General features: G+C 41.3%; 1 protein-coding gene across 1 annotated transcript in view; it reads right to left on the bottom strand.

The window, feature by feature from the left end:
- The window catches only part of LOC101477555 (dihydropyrimidinase-related protein 5), a 29,164-nt gene that overhangs the window by 2,648 nt on the left and 3,075 nt on the right, over window positions 1-23,441 (bottom strand). Inside the window, exons 2-13 of the mRNA XM_014414543.4 lie at window positions 13,890-14,004; window positions 11,673-11,822; window positions 5,231-5,389; window positions 3,433-3,612; window positions 3,282-3,350; window positions 2,764-2,808; window positions 2,605-2,680; window positions 2,357-2,513; window positions 2,076-2,217; window positions 1,254-1,396; window positions 943-1,150; window positions 30-207 (exon numbers count right to left, since the gene is read on the bottom strand). Of these exons, the coding sequence (XP_014270029.1) occupies window positions 30-207; window positions 943-1,150; window positions 1,254-1,396; window positions 2,076-2,217; window positions 2,357-2,513; window positions 2,605-2,680; window positions 2,764-2,808; window positions 3,282-3,350; window positions 3,433-3,612; window positions 5,231-5,389; window positions 11,673-11,822; window positions 13,890-14,000 (1,618 nt within the window). The 5' untranslated portion in view covers window positions 14,001-14,004. The remainder of the gene's footprint in view (window positions 1-29; window positions 208-942; window positions 1,151-1,253; window positions 1,397-2,075; window positions 2,218-2,356; window positions 2,514-2,604; window positions 2,681-2,763; window positions 2,809-3,281; window positions 3,351-3,432; window positions 3,613-5,230; window positions 5,390-11,672; window positions 11,823-13,889; window positions 14,005-23,441) is intronic.

Below are 23,441 nucleotides of genomic sequence, written 5' to 3'. Positions count from 1 at the left end.
TAATCAAGGACGATTTTATTAGAGCTCACCTGAGAGGCTGAAAGAGGACTCGTGAAGGTCTCGGATTCCGGAGTGCACTCGACCGCAGGCTTTGTTGGGCGTCTCTCCATCTATGGGGCCCAAACCGAGTTCCTTCTTCATGGTGTTCGCAACCTTGGCCACATCACCAGAGTACGGATCCCTGTCCACCCCTTTGTAAGCCTGAGTCTGAAACACGATGAGGTGAGAGGTAAGATTAGGATGTTTAGCCATTTTTAACCTAATAATAACAGCCAGTTGAGCTGCTGCTGTAAGATTGATACTGATTAATATTTGTTACATGTAAGTAACCAAGTTAAATTCCACTGAAGAAACACAAAACTAAAACAAGGTGTAAAAAAAACTGGAATTAAAATAAAAGCTAGACTAGAAAAAATAAAAAGATCTTGTGCACTCACAAAAATCATTAAAATGAAATAAAAACAAAAACTAAAAGGCACAAGTACTTTTATTTGTACTAAAACATGTGTCCTGAAACTATAAATGAACATACTCACTCTGTAAACTACCTGAAATTGAACTGAACTGTAAATATAAGTTCTTATAAAAACAGTTTCTGTACTTTTGTGACACGTTTTTTAAATAAATTGAGATAAAAAGGTCTAAAAGCAAACAGAGTAGAGAGGCTGGGATGGGGGGCTTTCACAGACAGGGGCAGCAGCAGGAAAACACACTGCTGGCTTCCACAGGGAGCATTAAATCCTTTATATGGGCTGTCAGATCGGTGAAGTCAGTCACATCATGATGGGAGTGTTTGTGGCAGGTTTGCTGTCAGCTGACACAGCAGAGCTCAGCCTGGATCTTGCTGTCCTGCCCTGGAGTTTTAATTATCAGTGGAAACACTCACAACACAAAGAGGCAGGTTTGGAATCAGTGTTAATAACGTGATGACAGTGAACGCACCTTTTCCCTCTGCACCATCTTCTTGTAGAGGTAGTCGGGGAAAGTGCGCTGCGGGTAGAACTTTCCGGACCCCTCGGCGCACATGAACACGCCGTTCTCACACACCAAACGCCCCCGGCTGATGGTGACCAGAGGGACGCCGTGGCAACGCATCCCTTCGTACAGGTTGAAGTCTCCGCCCTGCACCTGAGTGCTCACAGAGATTGTCCTGCACACACACACACACACACAGAAAGTGATGGATGTGTGTCCCTATGCTTCGGGCTGAGTCCAGTAATAAAGGTGATTTCTGTTTATTTACAGCTGTGTACCTTGTTGCATCTGGATCCCAGACCACCACGTCAGCGTCAGCCCCGGGGATGATGCGGCCTTTGCGCGGGTACAGGTTGTAGATCTTTGCAGCGTTGGAGCTCGTCACCGCCACAAAACGATTCTCATCCATTTTCCCTGTAACCTTAAAAATACAGAAAGCCCATCCGATCATACAAAACGTCTTTATTTCTGTCGCTACTGTGGTAGACCATGATGTCATTCAGCTGCTTCCCCAGAGAGAATCTCATCCCAGTATTGGACAAACTCCAACTCCAGGTCTTGGATGGTGCTCTGGAGATCAGCTGAGAGCTGCATGGCCACTCTAGCTAGAGCAGAAGATCTATTTCATGTGCTGGTAAAGTGGTCTTTCTCATAGAGGCTTCAGAGCAGAACATGGACATCCATCACCAGCTGCAGTTCAAGATGGCGTAGTATGAGTTCATTCACTGGAGAAATACTTAATTTTTATTGCAAATAGCTGGAAATAAAACTGAGCAATCTCTCAGACTGTTGAGTTTGTGGAGTAGAGGAAATATCTTGGCACAGTAACTGATACAAGCTTTGAGCCTCATGTGGATGCTAATGGTAGAAGATATCGCCAGTGCTTGTCATATTATGATAAGCTTCAAACTTTTCATTAAGTTTTATAAACAGAAACAAAACTTAATGAGTAAGTTTTATTTCTGTTTAACTACAGAAAACTAAGACTTACCAACATGGTGTCAAAACAGAACTTCCACATCCACTGGTTGTGGATGATAAATTGTGTGGTTCATGGCTGATCTCAGGTTTTTATGTGTGCGTTTGACGTGTGTACGTACCACTCCTCTCTCCCAAATGACGCTCATCCTGTCCTGGACTCCAGGCACTCCATGAGGGATCTTGGTGAAGTCCTCTTTGCCCAAAGCTCTCTGCTTGGTGCTGAACGGACGGTGCTCTGATGCCACCACGCTCAGATTGTCACTGAAACAGGAAACAAGATATCAACGTTTAGTTTAGAGGAGCGTTTTTATCCACGGCACCTTTGCCGGTCACTGAGCTGCTGTTGCGATCAGTTTACTCGAAGCAGTACAGCATGCTGATGTGAGTGCAGCACACATACTTGCCCAGCAGGCCCATGAGGTAGCTGGGTGTGTTTGGGTCGAGGCGGAGCGGAGGGACGATGACATGGGCGGCGGCATGAGCCCAATCCTGGTGGTAATACTGCATCCCATTCAACACTGCGTGAGCAACTGTAGTCTCCCCGTGGACCACCTTACCTGAAATTATAAAAAGTGAAGAAAAGTCAGCTTTCATCCTCTCCATCGTCACGGTGACTGTTAGTTTGTCTTCATCGGGCAGTAAGCTCACCCTGCATCTTAGCAGCAGCGATCATATCACCAGCAGACATACTGGACACATTTACCAGGTAGATTGGGCAGCGAGCCTGTGGTCACACAAAAGATTTTAATCAGTCCTTTAATTACTTATCAATAACTGCACACAGACTGGATATTAAAATGTTTTTACCCTGTTGGCGATGGTGATGGCTCTGTGAGTGGCCTCAGACTCCAGCTGCAGACAAGAAGACAGAGTAAAATCACAAAATAACAACTTTAATAAGTAAACATTTTAATATTTATTGCAAATATCTTACAAAAAAAAGTTCAAGGCCACAATGATTACTTGGTTTTGTTTTACATTTATAGGAAAGATCCCTAAACATACCTACTTAATATTCAAAATTAGGTTTTATCAGCATTTTAAGGGAACATCAAGGAAAAAAGTTTTATTTTCCACTGTTATGTTTTAGATCAGTGCTTTTTCACACATCAGACTAGAAAGAGTTTTTACTACAAGCCACATTCACATAGTCCCACATTAGTCTAATATCACGCCCGCTCACACTCTAATGGATGTGTTGGGCGTAAGTCCAAGTGTTCAGTGCCAATGTAGACTGCAGGAGCAGATTGATCCTCTGACCTTTAGATTAGGATACGACCACTACCTCCTGAAACCCCCCACCCCTCTGTCCACTGCATATTTACCTCCTCTGGTCGACTGATCTCTATTCCCTCCGGCCCACTGATGCCCAAATCCAGAGCCTCTTTGGCACCCTAACAACACAAACACATTCATTTTAAAACGGGTTTGTGATTTCACTTCGACGTCAAAGGAAAAGAAAATTTGTCTTTGCACCTCGGCCACCAGCTCTCCGTTTTCAGCGTGGACTCGGGCAATGGCACCGATGTCCTTACAGGTCTGCAGAGTCTGGTAGAGCTCTGAATCCCGCAGCATCATCATGTCTTTGTAGGCCATGAACACCTGGAAGGAGTTCACTCCATGTTCCCTCACCAGGGTCTCCATCTCATTACGCACCTAAGGACGATTCAGAGGTCTCAGGGTCAGCAGTCATGTTTCTGGATTACAGTTCAGTGCTTGCAAAGCTTCAGCTTATATATGTAAAGGCAGTTAGTGCATCGGGCATTGGGACTGTGGGCATGGAGTGAAAGAGAAACTGTGTGTGTGTGTGTGTGTGTGTGTGTTTGTTTTGTGGGGCATGAAATGAGCTTGGAAACCTGCCACAATGAGATCACACTGCCTTTACACTGGTGACTATAACAGCCCCGCTGAGAAGAATCCATTTCATTCATTCAAACAGCAGTAAAAGGAAACTAGACAGTTTAGTGTTTAAAATGCTGAACTCTGCTGCGGTGAATGGGCCATAAAGGTCACGTCATAGTCATGATGGAGTATTGATGAAAGGAGCAAAACTACTTCCTTCCATAATGATTAATCTACTTTTACAGCTCATGACAGTTTGAGTATTTTTTATCATTATCATTATTATTCTCTCCTGTTATTGTTTCTCTCTGCAGTGTTTCCTTGTCTGTGGACCCGGCCTCTGTGTCTTTGTTTCCTTTTCTCTGACACCTTGTTTAGTGTTAATCAGGATTTATACATTTGGGTTAATTTATGCTGTAGATCATCCACTGTATGGTAAAGCCCTCTGAAAAAGCTATGCTGTAACATCACTTCCACTAGAACTGCAACCACATCGTGCTGATGCAGCGTTTTAGTGACTAGCTCAATTTCTCCTACATATTTTCAGCTACCTCTGTCATCATTGTCCAAATCAATTCAAAGAGAGAAACCTTCTGCCAACTATTCTTTGGGTGATGATGGTGTTGGACACTAGGATAGACTACCATGCAGACTCGACATAGATTCAAAATATAAATAAGTATAAATAAAAGTATAAATTAAGACTTCATGTCCTTGTTTTACTTTGATAGTCAGTTTTCTCTCTTGTGTTGTGTTAGTTTGATTTTCTTTTCTTTTACCCTCCTTTATTATTATCTGCCCCGCCCTGCTTGTTTTCACTGGTGTTCAGCTTTGTTTTTGTGTAATTAGTCCCCTGTCTTATCTGTCTTTAAGTTTGTCTTTGTTGGAAGGTCTGCCCAGGCTCACTTTCTCTGCCCAAGCTCTGTTGGGTTATTGTTTCGTGGGTATTTTTAGCCAGATACTGGCTCGCCCTTGTTTTTCTGCCTTTGTGTCCTCTCTCTTTACCACACACACCCTGAAATGTGTTAAGAAACATTGTGTTGACATTTTTTAAACAAGAATGACTACCAGTCAAAGCTTTCTGCTGGACAGGTGTTGTATTAAACCTCATTCTGGCATGAAACGTTTAACAATATGCAATGAGATTGGGCACATGCACAAAGTCAGCAGATGATGTAGGACAGACATTAAAGCCAAAGGCTGAATGAGGCACCTTGACTCATATAATCTGCCTAATGTGCCCACTGAGCACGTGTGTTAACCCAGTTCTTGTGCGGGTTTAATCTAGGTCATTACACATTTCACCCACAAACGGCTGGCTGCGTTATTATTCATTCAACGATGATAAACGCCAGAAGAGCACAAAAATAAATAATGATATATGCTACCAACGTAATTCCAAGCACTTTGGTGGTACGTTTTTTAAATTTACCTTTGGTCCCCACCAGGTCAGCCCGACGTGCAGAGCATAGTCGCAGCACGCCTTGGCATCGGCCAGAGCCCTGCACTTCTCGTAGGCGTCCAGCAGGGAGCAGTGTTGTTCAGGCAGAACCAGAGCCATCACCATGGTGGTACCACCCATCAGAGCCGCCTGGGTGAGGTAAGAGGGTGACCAGGGGTGACAGAGAGGGGGGCAGAATAAGAGAAAAGAAAGACTGATTAGAAAGAGGACAATAACACCAATGTCCAGCACAGACTCTGTTTGTCTGGTGACAATAGTCCTTCCTTATCAACTGTTCATCATATGCTCTGCTCTTTATTGATTGCACTGACTCTCTTGTAGCCACTGCTTCATTTTCCTTTCAGTGTTGTTCTCAGTCTAAATGCCCTTATTTAGTGCTGTAATCACTGGTTTGTCCTCTCTATAGAAATATCTCAGCCTGACACAGAAAGAGAGATAAGGCTTTTTTCCTTCCAAGAGTGTGACAACATTGGTTTCATTAAGTTTTGACAAAAGGCTTCACATTAGTGTAGCTATACGTGTGAACGTCTTAATACTTCACAAACTCAAAAACTACAAACGTAAGCTTTCTGAATATGGCTCCTGCTGCTAAATGTGGCTCCCTCACTTCTACTCCACAGGAAACAGAGAACTGGAGAAGATGAGAGATGAAATTACTAATGAAGGAGAGGAGTGGGCGAGAGGAAGCAAAGTTACAGATGGGGGGGGGAAAGAGAGGATGAGGAAACAACGATAGACTAGAAGAAGTGAAGGAAGCTGTGTGCAGTGACTCGTCTTCCTCGCTACAATGGTGAATGCACTTTTGTGTAACCATGACAACAGATACTGCTCAGCCATGCCTGTCGCACGTCCCCACCCTCTTCCTCCTCCTGTCCTCCTCTCCCAAAATTGCGCAAACATTCACCCATCCAATATCCTCTAACAGGAATATCACACCGAGGCATGATGGGAGAACGTCTGTAATCGCATATAAAAGAGGAAATGAAGAGGTGGGGTGTGAAACAGCTGTAATCTGCTCTTTAGTCATCATCGACAATCAAAGTGACGTTAAACCGCCATCATTTTTGCAGCCTAACCTCAATAAAATGTGACTACATGAGAACGTTTCTGTGACAGTGTGGAGCCGTCGCCTCGGGCTGCAGACGTGTCTCACAGACGGGGGGCGGGGTCACCTGCTTGTGAGCGTAAGCTCAGTCGGCCAGTAAGCTATCAGATTTCTCATTACCATAGAAACCAGTCCGAGTGATGTGCAATGTCAGCATCGAAGGTCTCAGCATATGTGTGCATGAAGAGTGTATGTCATTGATCACTGTCACTACATGTAACTGTGTGCATGTGTGCGTGTGAGAGAGAAAGCGGGGGGCACAGATGCACAGCTGGGGATTGTGGGATTTAGGCTGTCTGTCTGCTTGGCCTCAATTAAGATTTACTGCTGGCCCCCTTCTTTAAAAAATCCCAGAGGGCAGAGCGGAGAAAACAAGCGAGCAAACAGGAGGTAAAGGGAAAAAGAAATCCCTGATCACTGCATCTTTACCGATCCATGTTACGCACACGACAGTATGAGCTAACATTGCTATAATCAGTGTGAACTGATTCAGGGGCAGTTTGAGACTTTTCTGTCAAACTGGAATAAAGGAGCTGTCTGAGAGCTGAGATGTTTTTCACGCTGTTTTCAAGCAACATTTGCAACTACAAACACTTGAAACAACATCCAATTTTAGCTTGTTCTAAATTACAAACCTGCTGTGGAGACTCAAGAAGCACAGCATCACTCGCTCACTGCAGACAGCACAGAGCATATCTGCTGGCAACAGCAACAATACCAGCCAGGTGCATGTTTAAGCCCAGGATAGTTGTGCATCCTTTTGCAAGCTTTCAGATATTTCACAACAAAATGAGTCGTCCCTCCAGTGACATCATTACACAGGCTTTGTGAATGTGTCCACATAACTTTATGGCATTATGGACAATGCCAGGCATCCTCTGCACACGGCCATTAACAACCAGAAGAGTCTGTTCAGTGACAGGTTGCTTCTCCCCAAGACAAGAACTAACAGACTTAAAAACTCCTTTGTCCCACACGCCATCAGACTGTTTAACTCCTCTCTGGAGGGGAGAGGGAGGGGAAACAGGAGGACAAAGGAGGGGGGAACAACTAAGCTGTAGTGCCTCTTCACCTCACTGTGCAATACCTTTTGTGCAATACTTTTGTAAATAGTCAACAGTGCAATAGACCTCAATACTTGAAATGTGCAATTCACTTGTATTTTTATTTTTTATTCCTATTTATTCTATTTATCTCCTTCGTATATTTTATTTATATTGTCTCTGTATTTATATATATATGTGTGTGTGTGTGTGTGTGTGTGTGTGTGTGTGTGTGTGTGTGTGTGTGTGTGTGTGTGTGTGTGTGTGTGTGTGTGTGTATATATATAATATTCTGTAACTCTGTAACTTCTGTCGGTGCTGTGCTTTTTTGGAAATCGAATTTCCCAGAGGAACCCACCCGAGGGATTAATAAAGTTCTATCTTATCTTATCTTATCTTAACGTAAGTAGAAGATTTGTAGATTATAAATTCCTAAAGATACCAGAATATCAGGTCAAATAAACACACAGTGCGCACTGATTATTTAACATCTGATTAAGAGCAGTGATATAAGCATGTGGATCGTTTTTCAACTCTTTAATTTAAACATACCAAAACATAAACAGTGATGGAGAAAGACAGCGTGTTCAGCCAACCAACATCGTTTAATCTTAGTGGATTTGACCTAAAAGCTCTTTTTGTCAACCCAACATACTGACACATAAACCACAAGCGGTGCGTAATATGAATCTCCTGCTCCATTAAAGACCCCAAACCCCTACTGTGAAGATAATCCCCTGCATAGAAAGTAAAAGAGATGGCGAGAGGGCGGCAGACATGAAGGAAGGAGTAAAAGAAGTTGAAACCCAGTAGAAGAACATCTATAGACTAATAAAGATCAATAACAATACTTTTGGGATTTTAAACTGCAAAGCTGGATTATTTTAACAGATCACCAAGAGAAAGTTACATCTAATAATAACAGTTCAAATGTTTTTATTAACAGTTGATTCATTCTGAAACCACACCGAACACAATCATTTAAAAATAGCATTAGTTGTGAAGATTTTAATGTACAAAAGAAAGAGTTAACTTTTCCTCCAAGAAGAACCAACGAGCACACAGAAATCCTGTCACATGAGTGCCTGAAGCTTCCTTTACATATGAAAGCGACTGTGAGGGGGTGAGAGTGTGTCAGACTCTGGGAGAGGCTATCAGTGTGAGACAGATTACTGCTCCAGCCCTCTGATCAGCCTCTATCAGCTCCACTCGTACTTCTTATTACAGCCGAGCACCTCACCTTCTTCCACTACCCTCCTCCTTCTCTTCATTGCTACAGTTCAGCCTGCTGAGACGTTTAAATGATCTCAGCCAGGCCTGCTGTGACAGATACAGCTCAGGCAACATTTCAGGCTTTATGTAGAAAAAAAAAACAGATCTGCTTAGCTGGATGTGATTGATCAGTGTTACACTGTAAAGACTGACTGTGGATAACAGTGAGAGCAGATCACACACTTTATTCTGTTAGTATTTAATAACAGAGACACAGCTGTGCTTTTCGATTGTAGTTTATATCGTCTGGAAGTCTTTTTTAACTGTTCAAACCCGTCACCTGTCAGGCAGTGTGATGCCCCTGAGGCCGAAACCTTTTTATTTTAACTTTAAAGAGTTCACGGTTTTTAATATTGCATCTACATATGTGGGGCAGTGGTCAGCATCGCCCCCTGCTGGTCATCATTGGCTTCCCTTTACAGACCTTACAGATCTTTTATATACAGTCCATGGCAGACACAGAAAGAAGGTTCTGATGATGGACTGGCTACATGTCTGGTGACCTTCACCTGGATAAGCAGCTAAGAATGGCTGAAAAGACTTCAGCATGATGTCAAAGAAGCTAAAACATCAGTTCCAGATCATTCCTATCCGGGCAGCACGTTCTTCCTCTTGACCTTCCACCATTACAGCGTGTTATATAAATCGGGGTGAAGCAGAGGAACAGGAGGAGGCACCAGAGGAGGAAGGAAGTAAAGCAGAAGAGGGAGCAGACAGTTACAAAACAGAGGGAGAGAGGGATGCAGAGGGGGGAAATAGTTTAGGGGTTCATCACAATTACACGAGCAGTTGCTGCGGTAACACAGTCACCATAGGAACCACACAATACTACCACGGTCATGTGTGCACATACTCTCTCACACACACATAAATTTCCATGCTAAGAGTGCGGGTTAGTTGTCATGGCAGCGAGGGCAGCGGTGGGGGCTGGGGGAGAACTGGCACCAGTTTGTCACCAGTCTTCAGCCTCATTTCTCTCCTCTTACAGCACAGCAAAGTCACCGCCGCTATTTTATGATGTGCACCATAATTTCCAAACATGCCGGCAAGGCTGCGAGGAGAAAAGATACTAAAAGTGCTGCTGACGATCTCCCCCAGACAATCACTTGCTCGTCAGCAGCTACACTGAGCAGAAAGACCAGCTGGGCGGGCAGCGTGGACGGAATAGCATTAATATAAAACATTTTTAGGCCTCGTCCCCAAATACTGACACGGTGCCCCGCATTTTGATTGATTCTAATCAACACTCTGGGACAGACACTTTTCTGAAGTCTGTCTTTTATCTAATGGCAGTAAAAAAGGAAAAGAAAAGCTGTCATTGTGGGTCACCTGCAGGTTAACGTCACCACTTTTCCTGTACCTTTGCTACGCCTAACAGGGGAAATTTCAAAGCAACATGAAGAAAACTAGTTAAAATACCTGCTCCTTTAGCTCATTTAGCTTATTGTGTCCTTATTGTTCCTAAAGTCATAGAAGTGGTAATAATACATTAACAGCAATAATAGCAAATAACTAAACTGATATTTTTGGATGTATTTATTTGTTAGATTATATTTTAAGCTAGTGAAGGTGTCGATTCTCATGTTACATAAAAAAATAAATTGAGGAATAAACAGAAGTACCTGAAGTAGGGTGACTTGAACCTAAACTAAATATCACTAGAAGTTCATCTCTTCACATGTGAGACTCACAGTTGTGCAGCAATAATGTTAATAACTGATGCATAAAGCACGAGTGAGAAACAAAAAGACAAAGATAGAGCGTGACCTTTCCCGTCACTAGACCACAGTTTTTAGTTTTGTCAAAAATGATTGCACTAACACAAAGAAAAGCGGTTGGCCCCAGAGGCGTGAAAAACCTCCAAACTGCTGACCCTTTGCAACTTCCTCGGTGCTACGTTAGCTCTGCTGCTATCAGCTGGGTCACTGCTGCTGGCGTATGAACACGTGAGCACAGAACAACACAGATTTATTCAAATAGATCAGCCCACTGTCAGTGACACCTGGCGCAGTCCTAAATAATCCCAGTGAGCCGTAAGTTCAGATTTCAGATTTAAATTCTCTGTTTCAGACAGTTTTTTCTACTCTTCGCTCTGTATGATGTAAATGTATCCTTAATATGGTCTCAGCCACAGTTCTGGCCTACTGTTCCAAGCTTTTGTTTAAGGGAGAGCCAATCAGAAGCAGGGCAAAGGGGATTGTTTCAGGCAGAAGGGTTCAACAAAGGCCCAGTGAAAGACACATTTGTATTTATCCATTTGTACATACGATCATTTTGAACTGTGAATCATGCAAATGTACACTAGCAGAGCCAAATAACAAAAAATAAACTTACTCATCATCTTCTGGGGACTCCACGTTACATTTATCATGTAATATATTATTAGATGTGTCTGATGAAGCAATCACCTACAACAACACACACATATACTTTGACTTTTTGTCACATGACTATCTTTTGCTGATACTGTACTGTTGGCGTCCACAGCTGACGCCCTTGACTAAAACTGTCAGGCATGCCAGGCAGCATCTAAACAGACAAGCTGAGAACATCCTCCAACACATGCATACCACTGCAGGCAACAATAACACCTCTTAACCTCTTAATTATGAAATCATCCTCGTTGCTCGGGCTCTCAGTGGAAAACATGCCGGACATTCACAGGAAATTAACAAATACACCCAGAACAGATGAAAACTAAACAGCGGTGTGAATGTGTGTCTAAAAAAGATAAGTCTCTGCTTTCAACCAGAAACTGCTGACAGGTGTTTGCTTCCTGAAAGACCAATGTGAGAAAACATGTGGTCATTAGTCCTGATGAAGCTAAAAGCAGGACTCAGTATTTCACTGCAGACACGTCAGAGTCACAGAGAAAGCATGACAGCTGTCTGCAGACTTGAAATGTGTTTAATCACAGGCATGCTGACGAGCCTGCTCACAGCAAAGCCCTGTGTGTGAGTGTGTTTGAGCAGTGTGTTTACAGCGTGTGTACCTTGGTCCCACTGTAGAAGTCGTCCTGGATGGTGGCGTTCATGAAGGTCTCCTGCAGATGCACACTGGTGTCAATTCCGCCCGGTAACACCAGCTTTCCAGAGGCATCTATCACCTTAGCTCCGCCTGGTATCATCAGCTCCTTTCCAACCTGCCACAGAAAACACAAACACACGAATTACAGTACTTTATTTTCACATTATTATCACTTTATTTTATTAAAGTCCCAGCTACACAATAATAGTTTCTAGCTGAAACTGGTCACCAAGAGGTAAATCACTGTGCAAATTTCTTTTTATTTTGCTTCCAAAAAGGCCAGACTTTTTTAAGTAGGTTTTCTGAAGCACTGGTTCTTTTATAGTGCTTTTGAGCTACTATTACTCTATGTCTAAAAGCCTTTGATCATACACTCCGATGAACACATCAGAAGCAACTCGGGGTTTAGTTTCTTGCTTGCTTTAGCATGCAGACCGGAGCAGCCAATGATCAAAACACCAACCTTCCGATTAGCCGATGACCTGCTCGACCTCCTGAGCCACAGCCAACCTTTCTAAGTGTTTCTTTGGACATTATCTGCATTTTCACTGACTTTCAGGATCGTCTTGTGCCTAACCATTTTCAGAAGAATATTTTTGTTTTGTTTTTCTTGCTAAGGAGCGTAAGGACCCATTTATGCTTGCCATATTAGTCACTTCGCACACAAAGAGTCACTCAGACGGGACCACATCAGCGCTGGACAGGACGAGAAGAAGTGAAAACCAGGAAGCAAAGAAACCATGCAGCTTGTACCAGGGAATGCGACTTCACTTTTGCTGTACAGTACAGTTCGTGCGAGAACGGCGACCATAAAAGGGCCATAAATGACGAGTGTTTGCAGAGAAAGTCTTCCATGCAGACTGCAGCTGTGGCAATCTACTAGTGAGGAAAGCAATCACAAGGAGGTTTTCTTTACATCACTCTTTATCTCTTTACAATTAGTTTCACCTAGCAACCTCAAGTAGCTATTTTCCATGCCCCCGGTAGGGGGATACATATTTTTTAATTGCAACCTGCGTTACCACCAAACTCTGGGCCTATATCAGGCCAAGATGTAAGGAAACAAACATTTACTTTTAATACAATCCATTAATTATCGTTTAATATATTAAATTTAAGGTTATTCAAGGTTCTTTATCTTAGGGATTTTGTTTGGTATATTAAACCAAACTAATTTCAGATTTTTATTTTTTAGGTAATCAGGTGCAGAATTAGATGTGCTGCTGAGGGTGTTTTCAATTACTGTGGTCCTGTTCTTTGGAACAAGCTGCCTGCTGAATTGAGGTCATTTATAACTGTGTGAAATGTGATATATAAATAAAATTGACATTGATTTTATAGCTCTAAGCATGAATGTGTCATCTATTGCTTGTTAGCCAATCTGACATTTTCATCCACACTGAAATACATACTTTCACAGTCCATAGAGAATGACTATTAATTACTTTGGTAACTGTTTTTGTGATAATGCTGACAATTAAACAGGCTGACATGAACATTAGTACACTTGGTAATCTTTTCTTCTTACCAGAGGAGCTGTGCATATTTGCAGTTTAACTCAACTTCTAGGTGGTTTTCTTCTGATTGGCACAAACTCACAAAAAGGTCTCACAGCCTGAGATGTTCCCCTTTTGTATGACAGCTTAGATCAGGCTGCATGCTTACACACGCTGACCTCACTATTGAGAACTTTGCCCATTTTTAATATTAGAACTGTTAGCGTAAAGTGTTACGCTTTGGGACTGAGAACGTGTTGGTTACAGTATGACTCGCTCAGCTTCGACACTTTAAATACGGCAAAAAAATAGCTGTTGTTGTCAGTGGTGATGGAAGTAAGCACTGACAGAGAGTGTGTAAATGCTCAACAGCTGCAGCAACACTGGAACGTTTCAGTACAGCTGATTCAAAGGCGTCCTCGCCACATAAACCGATGCTTATCTCCATGACAACACTGTGTGAGATAATTATAGTACCATGGTTTGGAGCCACAGAGTTGACCGAGTGGTTCTCTTCATGCTATTACTGTGAAATGAGTCATGCTAACAGCTGGAGATATACTGGACAGCGAAAGTGTGAAAGCGATGAAAAGTTTTTACTGTATGACACGTGGAAAAATGTGCTTGCAAGTACAAATACATTTGCACACGTGCACATTTAACATGTGTACATAACAGTGATTTACCTGCTGTATGATGCCGTTCTCGATGTAGACATCTGCTTCCTGGGTGAAGTCATCATTGACCACCTTTCCCCCCTTGATGAGGATACGCATGGACCCCATGTTAGCAGCCATAGTCCTACAAGATAAAAGGGTATTCAAGTAAATTCAAGTACACGATATTTAGCATGTTAACAACGTTGCGCAATACCAGTCCTTACCATAAGGTGGTGCAGTGAGTAATGTTTGTTTTGTATTTAACTAAACTACTAAATACTCAAGGAAATATGAGTAGGACTAAAAATAAATATCAGAAGTGAAACAGAAGCTCAGATCTAAAATATCTTAACACACCCACCAGTCGAGTGCTACCTTTGGGTGGTAACAGTTTAAATTAAATTCTGCAGTGCGAAATTAATTGTTCTAAATAGAAAAAGTTGCTTGATTTGAACAAAACTAACTGAAATCTTGCAGCTCTCAGCTGGAACTACTGCTTTTATCCAGTGTTTAATTTGCTTTACACAGCAATACTTAAACCCTGGCATTGTACTGGTCTATTCAACTTCAGGAATCCAGTGTGGAGTCCTGCAACCAACCGCTACTCGTAAAACCAAAGTCAACAAGTGAAAGTTTGTGTTCTGTATTTTGTGCTGAGTTACACGTTACAGTTTCTGGGAAGCATTTCCTCCCGTCTTTAAAGTGTGTCAGCTCAGTCTATAAAATATTTAGGAGTGGATCTATAATTTATAAATCTATTACAGTATCTGCAGGAATAACAGCTTATCAGCACTTTGCAAGGACAGATGGAAAGCAGATGTTTCTTCAAGGATCAGGAACTAACAACTAACAACCGGTAGAGAACAACAGGTCTGTTACTATTACAATTTATTATGATTTATAACAATTTATTCATAGTATGAGACCTTCATAGTACAGTAGTTAATAAAATAAAGGTACTAGTATTTCAGGAAAACTTAAACACATTTTTCACTATTTTCTGATGTTGCAATATAAAAGGAAATGAGTATATTAATCGGTAATTTTACAAGGGTTACAGTACGTTCCTGCGCTTCGTTCTTCAAATATTCCCTTTACAGCAAAGTGAATTTTAATGATCCAGCCTTGTGGTTAGCAGACATGTAACTCACCTAATTTCAGGCATTTGTGCTGTATGAGCAGTTTACAAAATGAATGCCCGGTGGTCCTTGTGTGCATAATGATTACTTGTGGCTATGATAATTTCTAGGTTGTGTTACACTACGCAGACCCAGTACACCCAGTTTGTGTTTTTCATCGAATCCTATTCATGGTAGGATCCTGGTGTTTCCTTTCCAAGTCTTTTCCAGTTACAGCAGTAAAGTTGATCCTCTGTGAGGTTTTAAAGTGTCTTTTTATTTACTTATCCTTTGATTGATTTATTTTATATTAGTTAAGTGAGGGAAATGGAAAGCAGTGTGGAGTTCTTTATCACCATAGAAAAATATATAATGCATGTTCTTTAAAATTAATGGCTTTGGCTTTAATGTAACTTTCCACTTGTAATCACCACATTGTAATTTTCTGCAATGAGCCATGGCTAACAAACCAAGGCTATGGCTGAACAGACCCAAAATTACCTCCTATACCTTTTCCAAACCACTTTTCCTTGATCTCAATGGAAAACGTCACAGGGAGGATGGGAAAGATATTAAGGAGGAAAAGACAAACACAGCGCTCAGAGGATCGAACTTCCACTTGGCTCAAATTACTGAGCCAAGTGGAAGCGCAGTTGTGGTGAAACTACGATGTGCTGAAGATGGACTACAAACAAATCTTAATGCTCATATGACCATGTGTACCCCTGGGTTTAAAAACTGTTGAAGCTTCAAAACATATCAGCAGGTTATACTGAATATTACATGTTCTGCACCTGCGGTCCCCAAACCTTTTTGCGCCACGGACCGGTTTATGCCCAACAATATTTTCACGGACCGGCCTTTAAGGTGTTGCGGATAAATACAACAAAATAAAACCAGTACTGGTACCAAAAAACAGAAGATATATTCATAACACACGGGAAAAGGGAAACCGGGTTATGATAAAAACTATTTAAAAAAAAATAAAGATAAAAACCAATAAAAACCCTGAAAACCATAAATTTCACACCTGAGCCTCAACCCTCGCGGCCTGGTAACAAACGACTCACAAACCGGTACCGGTCCGAGGCCCGGCGGTTGGGGACCGCTGTTCTACACCACCTGCCAGTCATTTTGATTGCTTGTCTTTTACTGCCGCAGAAGCCCTAAAGCAACACTTGATGCCCAATATTGATGAAGATTTCTCAGATGAACTCTTTTTTTATATGGAAAATGAAGATATATAATAATATATTACACCACTCAATAATTCTAATCATTAAAATTGCCTCTCCTCCAAACTACACCAAATTTGACCTTTTCTGAATTAAATTAAACATATTTAAAGCATAGGGGAGATTGTTTCTTTGAGCCTAAAAAATTGAAACAGCTGGCTTCATCACCACCAACATTTTTAAAACCATGTTTTATTCTTTGGCTTTTAAACTTGACTTGGTTTTATATCCGCTTTCTACAAATCACAACTTATTTGTTTATTTTGTTTTAAATATATTTTTCCCCTTTGCAACACTCACTACATATTTAAAATTACACTGCACATCAAAACAGTGTGGTTAACTATTAGCTTTTGCAATCTGTGGTCCACTATGTTCTTCTTTTAGATGATCATTGAAATAAAAAGTAGATTGAGTAAACCTAATAGGATCAACAAACTGAGAGGTTCTCCAATAAGCATGTCTTTGTGTATATGTGTGTATTCTGCATGGGTGGCTGTATGCAATGTGTTTGATGGCCAGACACAATAGAGCCCCAGTCACACAGAATCAACTCAAAGAGATGGAGGAGAATAGAGAGAGGAAGGAGAGAGGGGAAGGAAGAGAACAGTGAACAGAATAATGAGGAGAGAAATTTGTACCCCCACTGGATGAGCAGAAATTTGGACCAATGGGAAAGAGAAATGCTTTGGTTTTGCCAGCTTGCTAATAATGAAGCCTGGGCGTAACAAGAAGCTTTAAACATAGATTTAAGGAAAGTTTCTGAAATATATTGTTGTTTCTATGAAAAATATTCATTCATACTGTCTGGCTTTACTGTAGGAGCGCTGAGCAGAAATCATCTGGGATCAGATCATAGTCCAGTTGAGTACAGAGAAGATGGAGTCCAAAACAAAAAAAAAAGAAACTAGAGATTTACAACAATGGCCAAAGAAAGAGAAGAAGAGTAGAAGTAGCTTATTGTGCTGAGATGAAAGATAAAGTGGTAAACACGATGGTGGAGCGCTGTGCGGTATGGAAAGCAGTGCCCTAAAGCCCTGGCAGCCTGATTAAAAGAGTGGTTTCCCGGGAGACGGGAACTGGAGATCCTTCAGCGGAAAAAAGGCGTCCACACACACACACACACACACACACACACACACACACACACACACACACACACACACACACACACACATGGTAAGGCATACTAAAGCATCAAGACTGATTTATCATTTGAATTCCACTTGGTATAAAGTCAACACTCACATACACACATACTTTGCAGTATTTCACACAGAAACTTTACGTCTGCCTCGTCTTTTATCATAGTTTTTTCGCTCAAGATTTTAGCTACTAAATGGTTCTTGGCCCCTTTTTTACTACAGAGCTGTCCTATTGTGTAATATGTATAGACTGGAGCTTGGCACTGGCTTGTTAAGTCTGGCATCATTAGCCATCCTTTAGTGAGGCAGCGCTGGTTCAAATAAAGTACTAATATGATCAATGTGGCTGTCAGAGTGTTACAAGGAAGCTGAACATTCAGGAATTAATGAAAAACTGAATTTAGAAATTCATTAGGCTAGATGACATCTACACCATTTATCCCTGACTGAAGTGTTTCTAAAAAACGAAAGTAAACCCCACTGCAGTAACTCTGGACATTAACAAAGACAGGAAACGACACATTTAGAAGGTTAATGAAGTTGGACTAGTCGAAATATGATTAGCTACCTGGTGCTAAAGGTGCGTTACGTCATCAAACAAATTCTTTGAATCTTCAATAATATTTCCAAGTATTATGTTACTTTTCACTGAGAAAAAATATTTGTAATTTTTAAAAAATGTTTCCCATACAGTGGTTCAAAGAGTTACTTCTAAAATACTAAAAATGCTCGTTTCATATGTGTCAGAACATATGAATTTAAAAAAGGAAATTATTGACAGTGTGGTGCCTCTAATTAAATACACGGGTTCAGATGATTCACAGATGCTTCAGTTCTTTTTTTTAAATTTACATTTTAGACAATGTGTCCCATCTGTTTTGGAAAGGACAAACCATCAAAACACCAGTCCCCAAACTTCAGAAAATGACTTGGTGAGGAAAAGAAATAGTTAAGCTGACAGAGAAAAAGACAGTGATGTCTACATGTCTTAACTTGGTGCTGCTGTTGTCACTATTTTCTAGTCAGCTCAGTCCAAACCCACACAGACTGCAGACTCGGACTGGGTGTGGGACTGGGAACGCTGACTTCTGCATTGGACACTGGAGGCTTTGTGTGGCTTTGTGTGTTTGTAGGAATATGAGGACAGAGGAAATTAAACTTCCAAAAATGAAAATAACGCCTTTAATTAACAGTAAGTTCACCAAAGGTTCAAGGAATGGAGTATATATAAAAAAAATACTGGCTGGCTGCTTTATCTGACCTGTAACAGAGTTGATGGAGCCTACTTTAGCTGCAACCCTAACTGACAATAGCTTACTTTACTATATTAATACAGTTCTGCCATATTCCTGCCATATAGTTCAAACGGTGGTTGCAAAAAGTGTTACTTTTACTAAAAAGCTAAAAGCTCAGCTGAAATATAAACATTCAATTCTTAAAACTAAGAAAAAAATATTTATATATGTGTAATTTTGTTAATTGGTCCTGAGTGTCCATTTTACTTCATGGTTTTGTTATTTAGTATTTAGTATTTAGTATTTATTTATTTATTGTCATTGTCAAGAACAATGAAATTGCGTTTGGGGCTTCCATACAACCCAAAAAAAAGAAGAAAATAATAAATACCCCTTAAAACCCAAGTGTACATATTTAACCCAGTGTGACTCCAATGCAATAAGACAATCCTTAGCAATAATGTTCGTAGAAATTCAGACAAAGACCTGAGAAACATGACAAAATACAACAATGCAACCCATTCAATATTATTGTACTGTGAGATATGATATCAGATATGATAGTTATCTATTTAAGAAAGGGGGGGGGGGGGGCAGGAGGGGGAAGAGAATAAAGATATGATGCACCAATGCAGACCAGTTCATTGCTATTAAGAAGTTGGATATGGTTATTGTCCGTGAGAGGGGGGCAGAGAGTTCAGGAGCCTCACAGCCTGTGGATACAGGCTGTTGGCCAGTCTGGATGTTCTGGCCTGTATAGACCTGTACCTTCTCCCTGAGGGCAGCAGATGGAAAAGGTGGCGCGCAGGGTGATGTTGGTCCCGCAGGATACTGTGCACCCTCCTCAGACAGCGAGTGGGGAAGATATTACTGATCTCTGGCAGACTTGTTCCAATAATTCTGCCAGCTTCTTTCACCACCCGCTGGAGTGCTTGCTGATCGGCCTTGGTGCAGCTGGGGAACCACACTAGAAATCCATACGTCAGAACGCTGCTGATGGCACAGTTGTAGAAGTTCAACATCAGAGGTCTGGGAATGTGTGCGCTCCGCAGTCTCCTCAGGTAGTAGAGGCGCTGTTGGGCCTTCCGTGCAACTAAGGTGATATGGTTGCCCCAGGACAGGTCCTCGGTCACAGTTACCCCCAAGAATTTAAAACTGCTCACCCTCTCCACCGCCTCACTGCCAATGAAGAGAGGCAGATGGTTGTTATGACCCCTCTTCCGGAAATCTACAATGATCTCCTTGGTCTTTTTGGTGTTTAAGACCAAGTTATTGTCGTGGCACCATGACTCTAGTTGTTGCACCTCTGTCCTATAGTTTGTCTCATCATTGTTGGATATAAGTCCGAGCACTGTAGTGTCATCTGCAAACTTAACAATGAGATTGGACGCGCAGGAGGAAATACAGTCATGGGTGAAGAGAGTGTATAGCAGAGGGCTCAGAACACACCCCTGAGGGGCACCGGTGTTGACCACAAGGGTGGAAGAGGTGTTCTTACCCACTCTGACACTCTGTCTACGGTTAGTGAGGAAGTCCACAATCCAGTTGCACAGAGAAGAGTTAAGTCCCAGTTGGTGGAGTTTGGGACGGAGTTTGTATGGCCGGATGGTATTAAAAGCCGAGCTGTAGTCTACAAAGAGGAGCCGTGCATAGGTGTTCCTGTGTTCCAAATGCTTCAGTAATGTGTGCAGCACTGTGGCGATCGCAGTGCTGCACATATGTTACATATGGGAATAACAACTTTTTTACTCTTTAAATATTTGGCCTGATTTATAATAATAATACTAATAGTAATAATAATAATACTGATAGATTTTGTGAAAGGTTTAGTTTCAGGTTTAGTCAGGATGCAACACCTGAGAAATTCTGGGCCGATGTTTAAAGTACACTGTGTAGAGAAAAAAGCCTTTTTTTTCTGGTGGGGGTCAGTATATGGCATTTCTGTCCTGATGAGCATTAAAATTAAAGTTAATTTAGATAATACTTAAATAACTGTCCAAATTCCCAGAGACTTAGAGGACATAATTTGTAAAAAATAAATTGCCCAGCCCTGTCCTATCTGCTCCATGTGCTGCCACAAAGGATGTTTTTCTATGTATGAAACAGACTTTTATGGAGAACATGAAGCAGCTTGAAGAGATGTGATGCAACATGAGGTGATCGAGGAGATGAGACTTAAAGCACAGTCAGGAGCTGCGATGTGACATGATGCAATGTGAGGGGTAATGACGGGAAGCAGCCACTGGCCCATTTTAACACTATCTGCTCTCAAAAGCTGATTTCCATTTCACACAGAAACACGAGACTTGTGCTTTTACATCAGTACGGGAGATCTGAAATTCAGGCCTTGTGTGCACAGAAAGTCAAAATCGTCAGTAGGGCTGCTCGATTATGGCAAAAATGATAATCACGATTATTTTCACTGAAATTGAGATCGCGATTATTTGACTATATTTATTTAACCCTTTAAGACCTACTATAGAACCAAGTCCGCCAGAGCTTATATTATTTTTTTACATGTTGTAGTGCCATTTATGGGAGCATTTCAAGTTGCTATACAACTGTTATAGCCCATATTTTAATAATATGTATGCATTAAGTCCATAGTAACTACATTAATTGCAAAAAAGTGCAATAAACTACAAAAAAAAATTGAAAATCGTTTTTGTTTTGTTTTTTTACATATATTTCTACTTGGAGAAATTTAAGAGGTTTATCCCTCAAAACTTTAAATACAAAAAAGTTGCAAAAAATAGTTTCCCACCACAGGAAATTTATTTTGAGTGTGTTCATAGTTTTATTTTGGAGATACACCAATTTTTATATACTGCAGGAAAAACAAAAAACAATCCTATGATGCAAATTTTCAAAGAAAACAGCAGGTGCATCAAAATAAAATATTTCCAGCAGTGCAATTCGAGTTCTAAGCATCCCAGAAACTATTCAGAAAAGTCTAACATGACCAGTATAGGCCTTTAAGGCCTACAAGTAAAAAAAAAACTACATTTTCCGCGAAAATGACGTCACTTCCGGTTTCGGCCAGGAAATGGCGGACATGTGATAGTTCGCGCTGACGCCTGTTTCACTGTGGGAAGTGTTACGAACAGCTGATCGGATCAGCGAAGCGTGTTTCTGGAATATTATGTTTTTGTTCCTGCAAGAGCTTTTTATGCAATTTTTGCAAAGCTTTATGTGGAAGGAAACAGTGACCTAGGACAAGCTGATGACATAAGATGTAAGTACAACTCCTCCGGTTTCATATGCAAAACAAATTATTGCGCTAGCTTACACGGTTCAGGTTCTACAGGGATTTAAAAATAGTTACACAAAACAGAGCGTGCTGCTCTGACCGGCTTTAAAGGGTTAACAATGACTTTAAAAAATAATATAAAATAGTGTGCAACACCTCTCTTTTTCAACCAACGGCAGTCACTCTCCTCTCCAAATAACTTCTGCTTAGCTTTCCGAGCTTCCCTCGGGTCCTCTTAATCAGCGGTCTCCAACCTTTTTTGCACCACGGACCGGTTTATGCCCGACAATATTTTCACGGACCGGCCTTTAAGGTGTCGCGGATAAACGAGGGAGGGGCTAATAATCGGCTCAGTCATTTTTAATGATCGTTGAAAGCCCAGATCGTAATCGTGATTAAAATTCGATTAATTGAGCAGCCCTAATCGTCAGGAGAAACTGAGGTCGTCCCTAATGCTCCTCGCTAACTGCATTCAAAGGAAAAAAAGCATCTATTTTAGACATCTTCAATGTGTGTGTGTGTGTTCACTTTCTGCTGTGTCACAGCAGGTATAACAGACACACACACACCAGGCAGCATTTCTCACGCACCCTGGGACCAGCTGCTTCTGCACACACACACACACACACACACACACACACACACACACACACACACACACACACACACACACACAGATAAACACTAACATCAGCTGCACACAGTCTAACACAGCGAGACACACCCTAGTTTCCTCCCCTCTCCATCCAAACTTTTTTTAATGGGGGACTTAATTAATAATAAATGAGGAGCAGCAGGCTGAGTGAGTTGGGACTGTGCGTGGCACACAGATTCACGACGCGATGGTAATACAAAGACACAACTACCTCAAAGCATGAATAAAACCTGAACTCTTATACTGGAGGCACCATTTAGAAAGCAAATTATTTATTGGATAAAAATGTACAAAAGCTAAACCAGTGTTTCTACTGCAGTTGTATGAGCAGGAGGGATGAAAATGAGGAGAGATGCTATGATGATTTACTTTCTTTTGTACGGAAATGTACTGTTTTTTAATGGAAAATATGTAAACAGGGAGTTTGTCTTGATTTTAAATTCCATAAAATGTCGTCTGGATTCTTTTAATTTTTTTCTTATCGACTGATAAAAATGGTGTGGTGAGAGCTTTAAAATAATTAATAACCAATAAAAAAATTTAAACTTAGCATTTTCCTAAATAAGTTCAAACTTGGCTTAAACGCCTGAAAGGATGAAAAAAGTTGTTTAAAAATGTTTATAAATTGTTACATTTCACATGGTAGCTGCTGACATGCTCACGTGTGTGTGTGTGTGTGTGTGTGTGTGTGTGTGTGTGTGTGTGTGTGTGTGTGTGTGTGTGTGTGTGTGTGTGTGCGCGCGCGCTGTAAGTGAGAAGAAAGGACCAGACAGCTGATGACTCTTGCTTGATATTTGCCACAGGGAGGAGTATCTCTCTCTCTGTCTCCCTCTCTCTGTGTGTGTGTGTGTGTCCATGTCTGGATTACCTTGCATATGTGCATGTGTGAAAACTAGAGTTATTTAAAAAGCCAACCAACATGCAGCAAATTTACAGCCACT

This window comes from Maylandia zebra, linkage group LG15 (assembly GCF_041146795.1).
Source record: "Maylandia zebra isolate NMK-2024a linkage group LG15, Mzebra_GT3a, whole genome shotgun sequence".
Classification (NCBI taxonomy): Eukaryota; Metazoa; Chordata; class Actinopteri; order Cichliformes; family Cichlidae; genus Maylandia; species Maylandia zebra.
The sequence above is the reverse complement of the archived record's forward strand: the minus strand, read 5'-3'. Positions and strand labels throughout refer to the sequence as shown.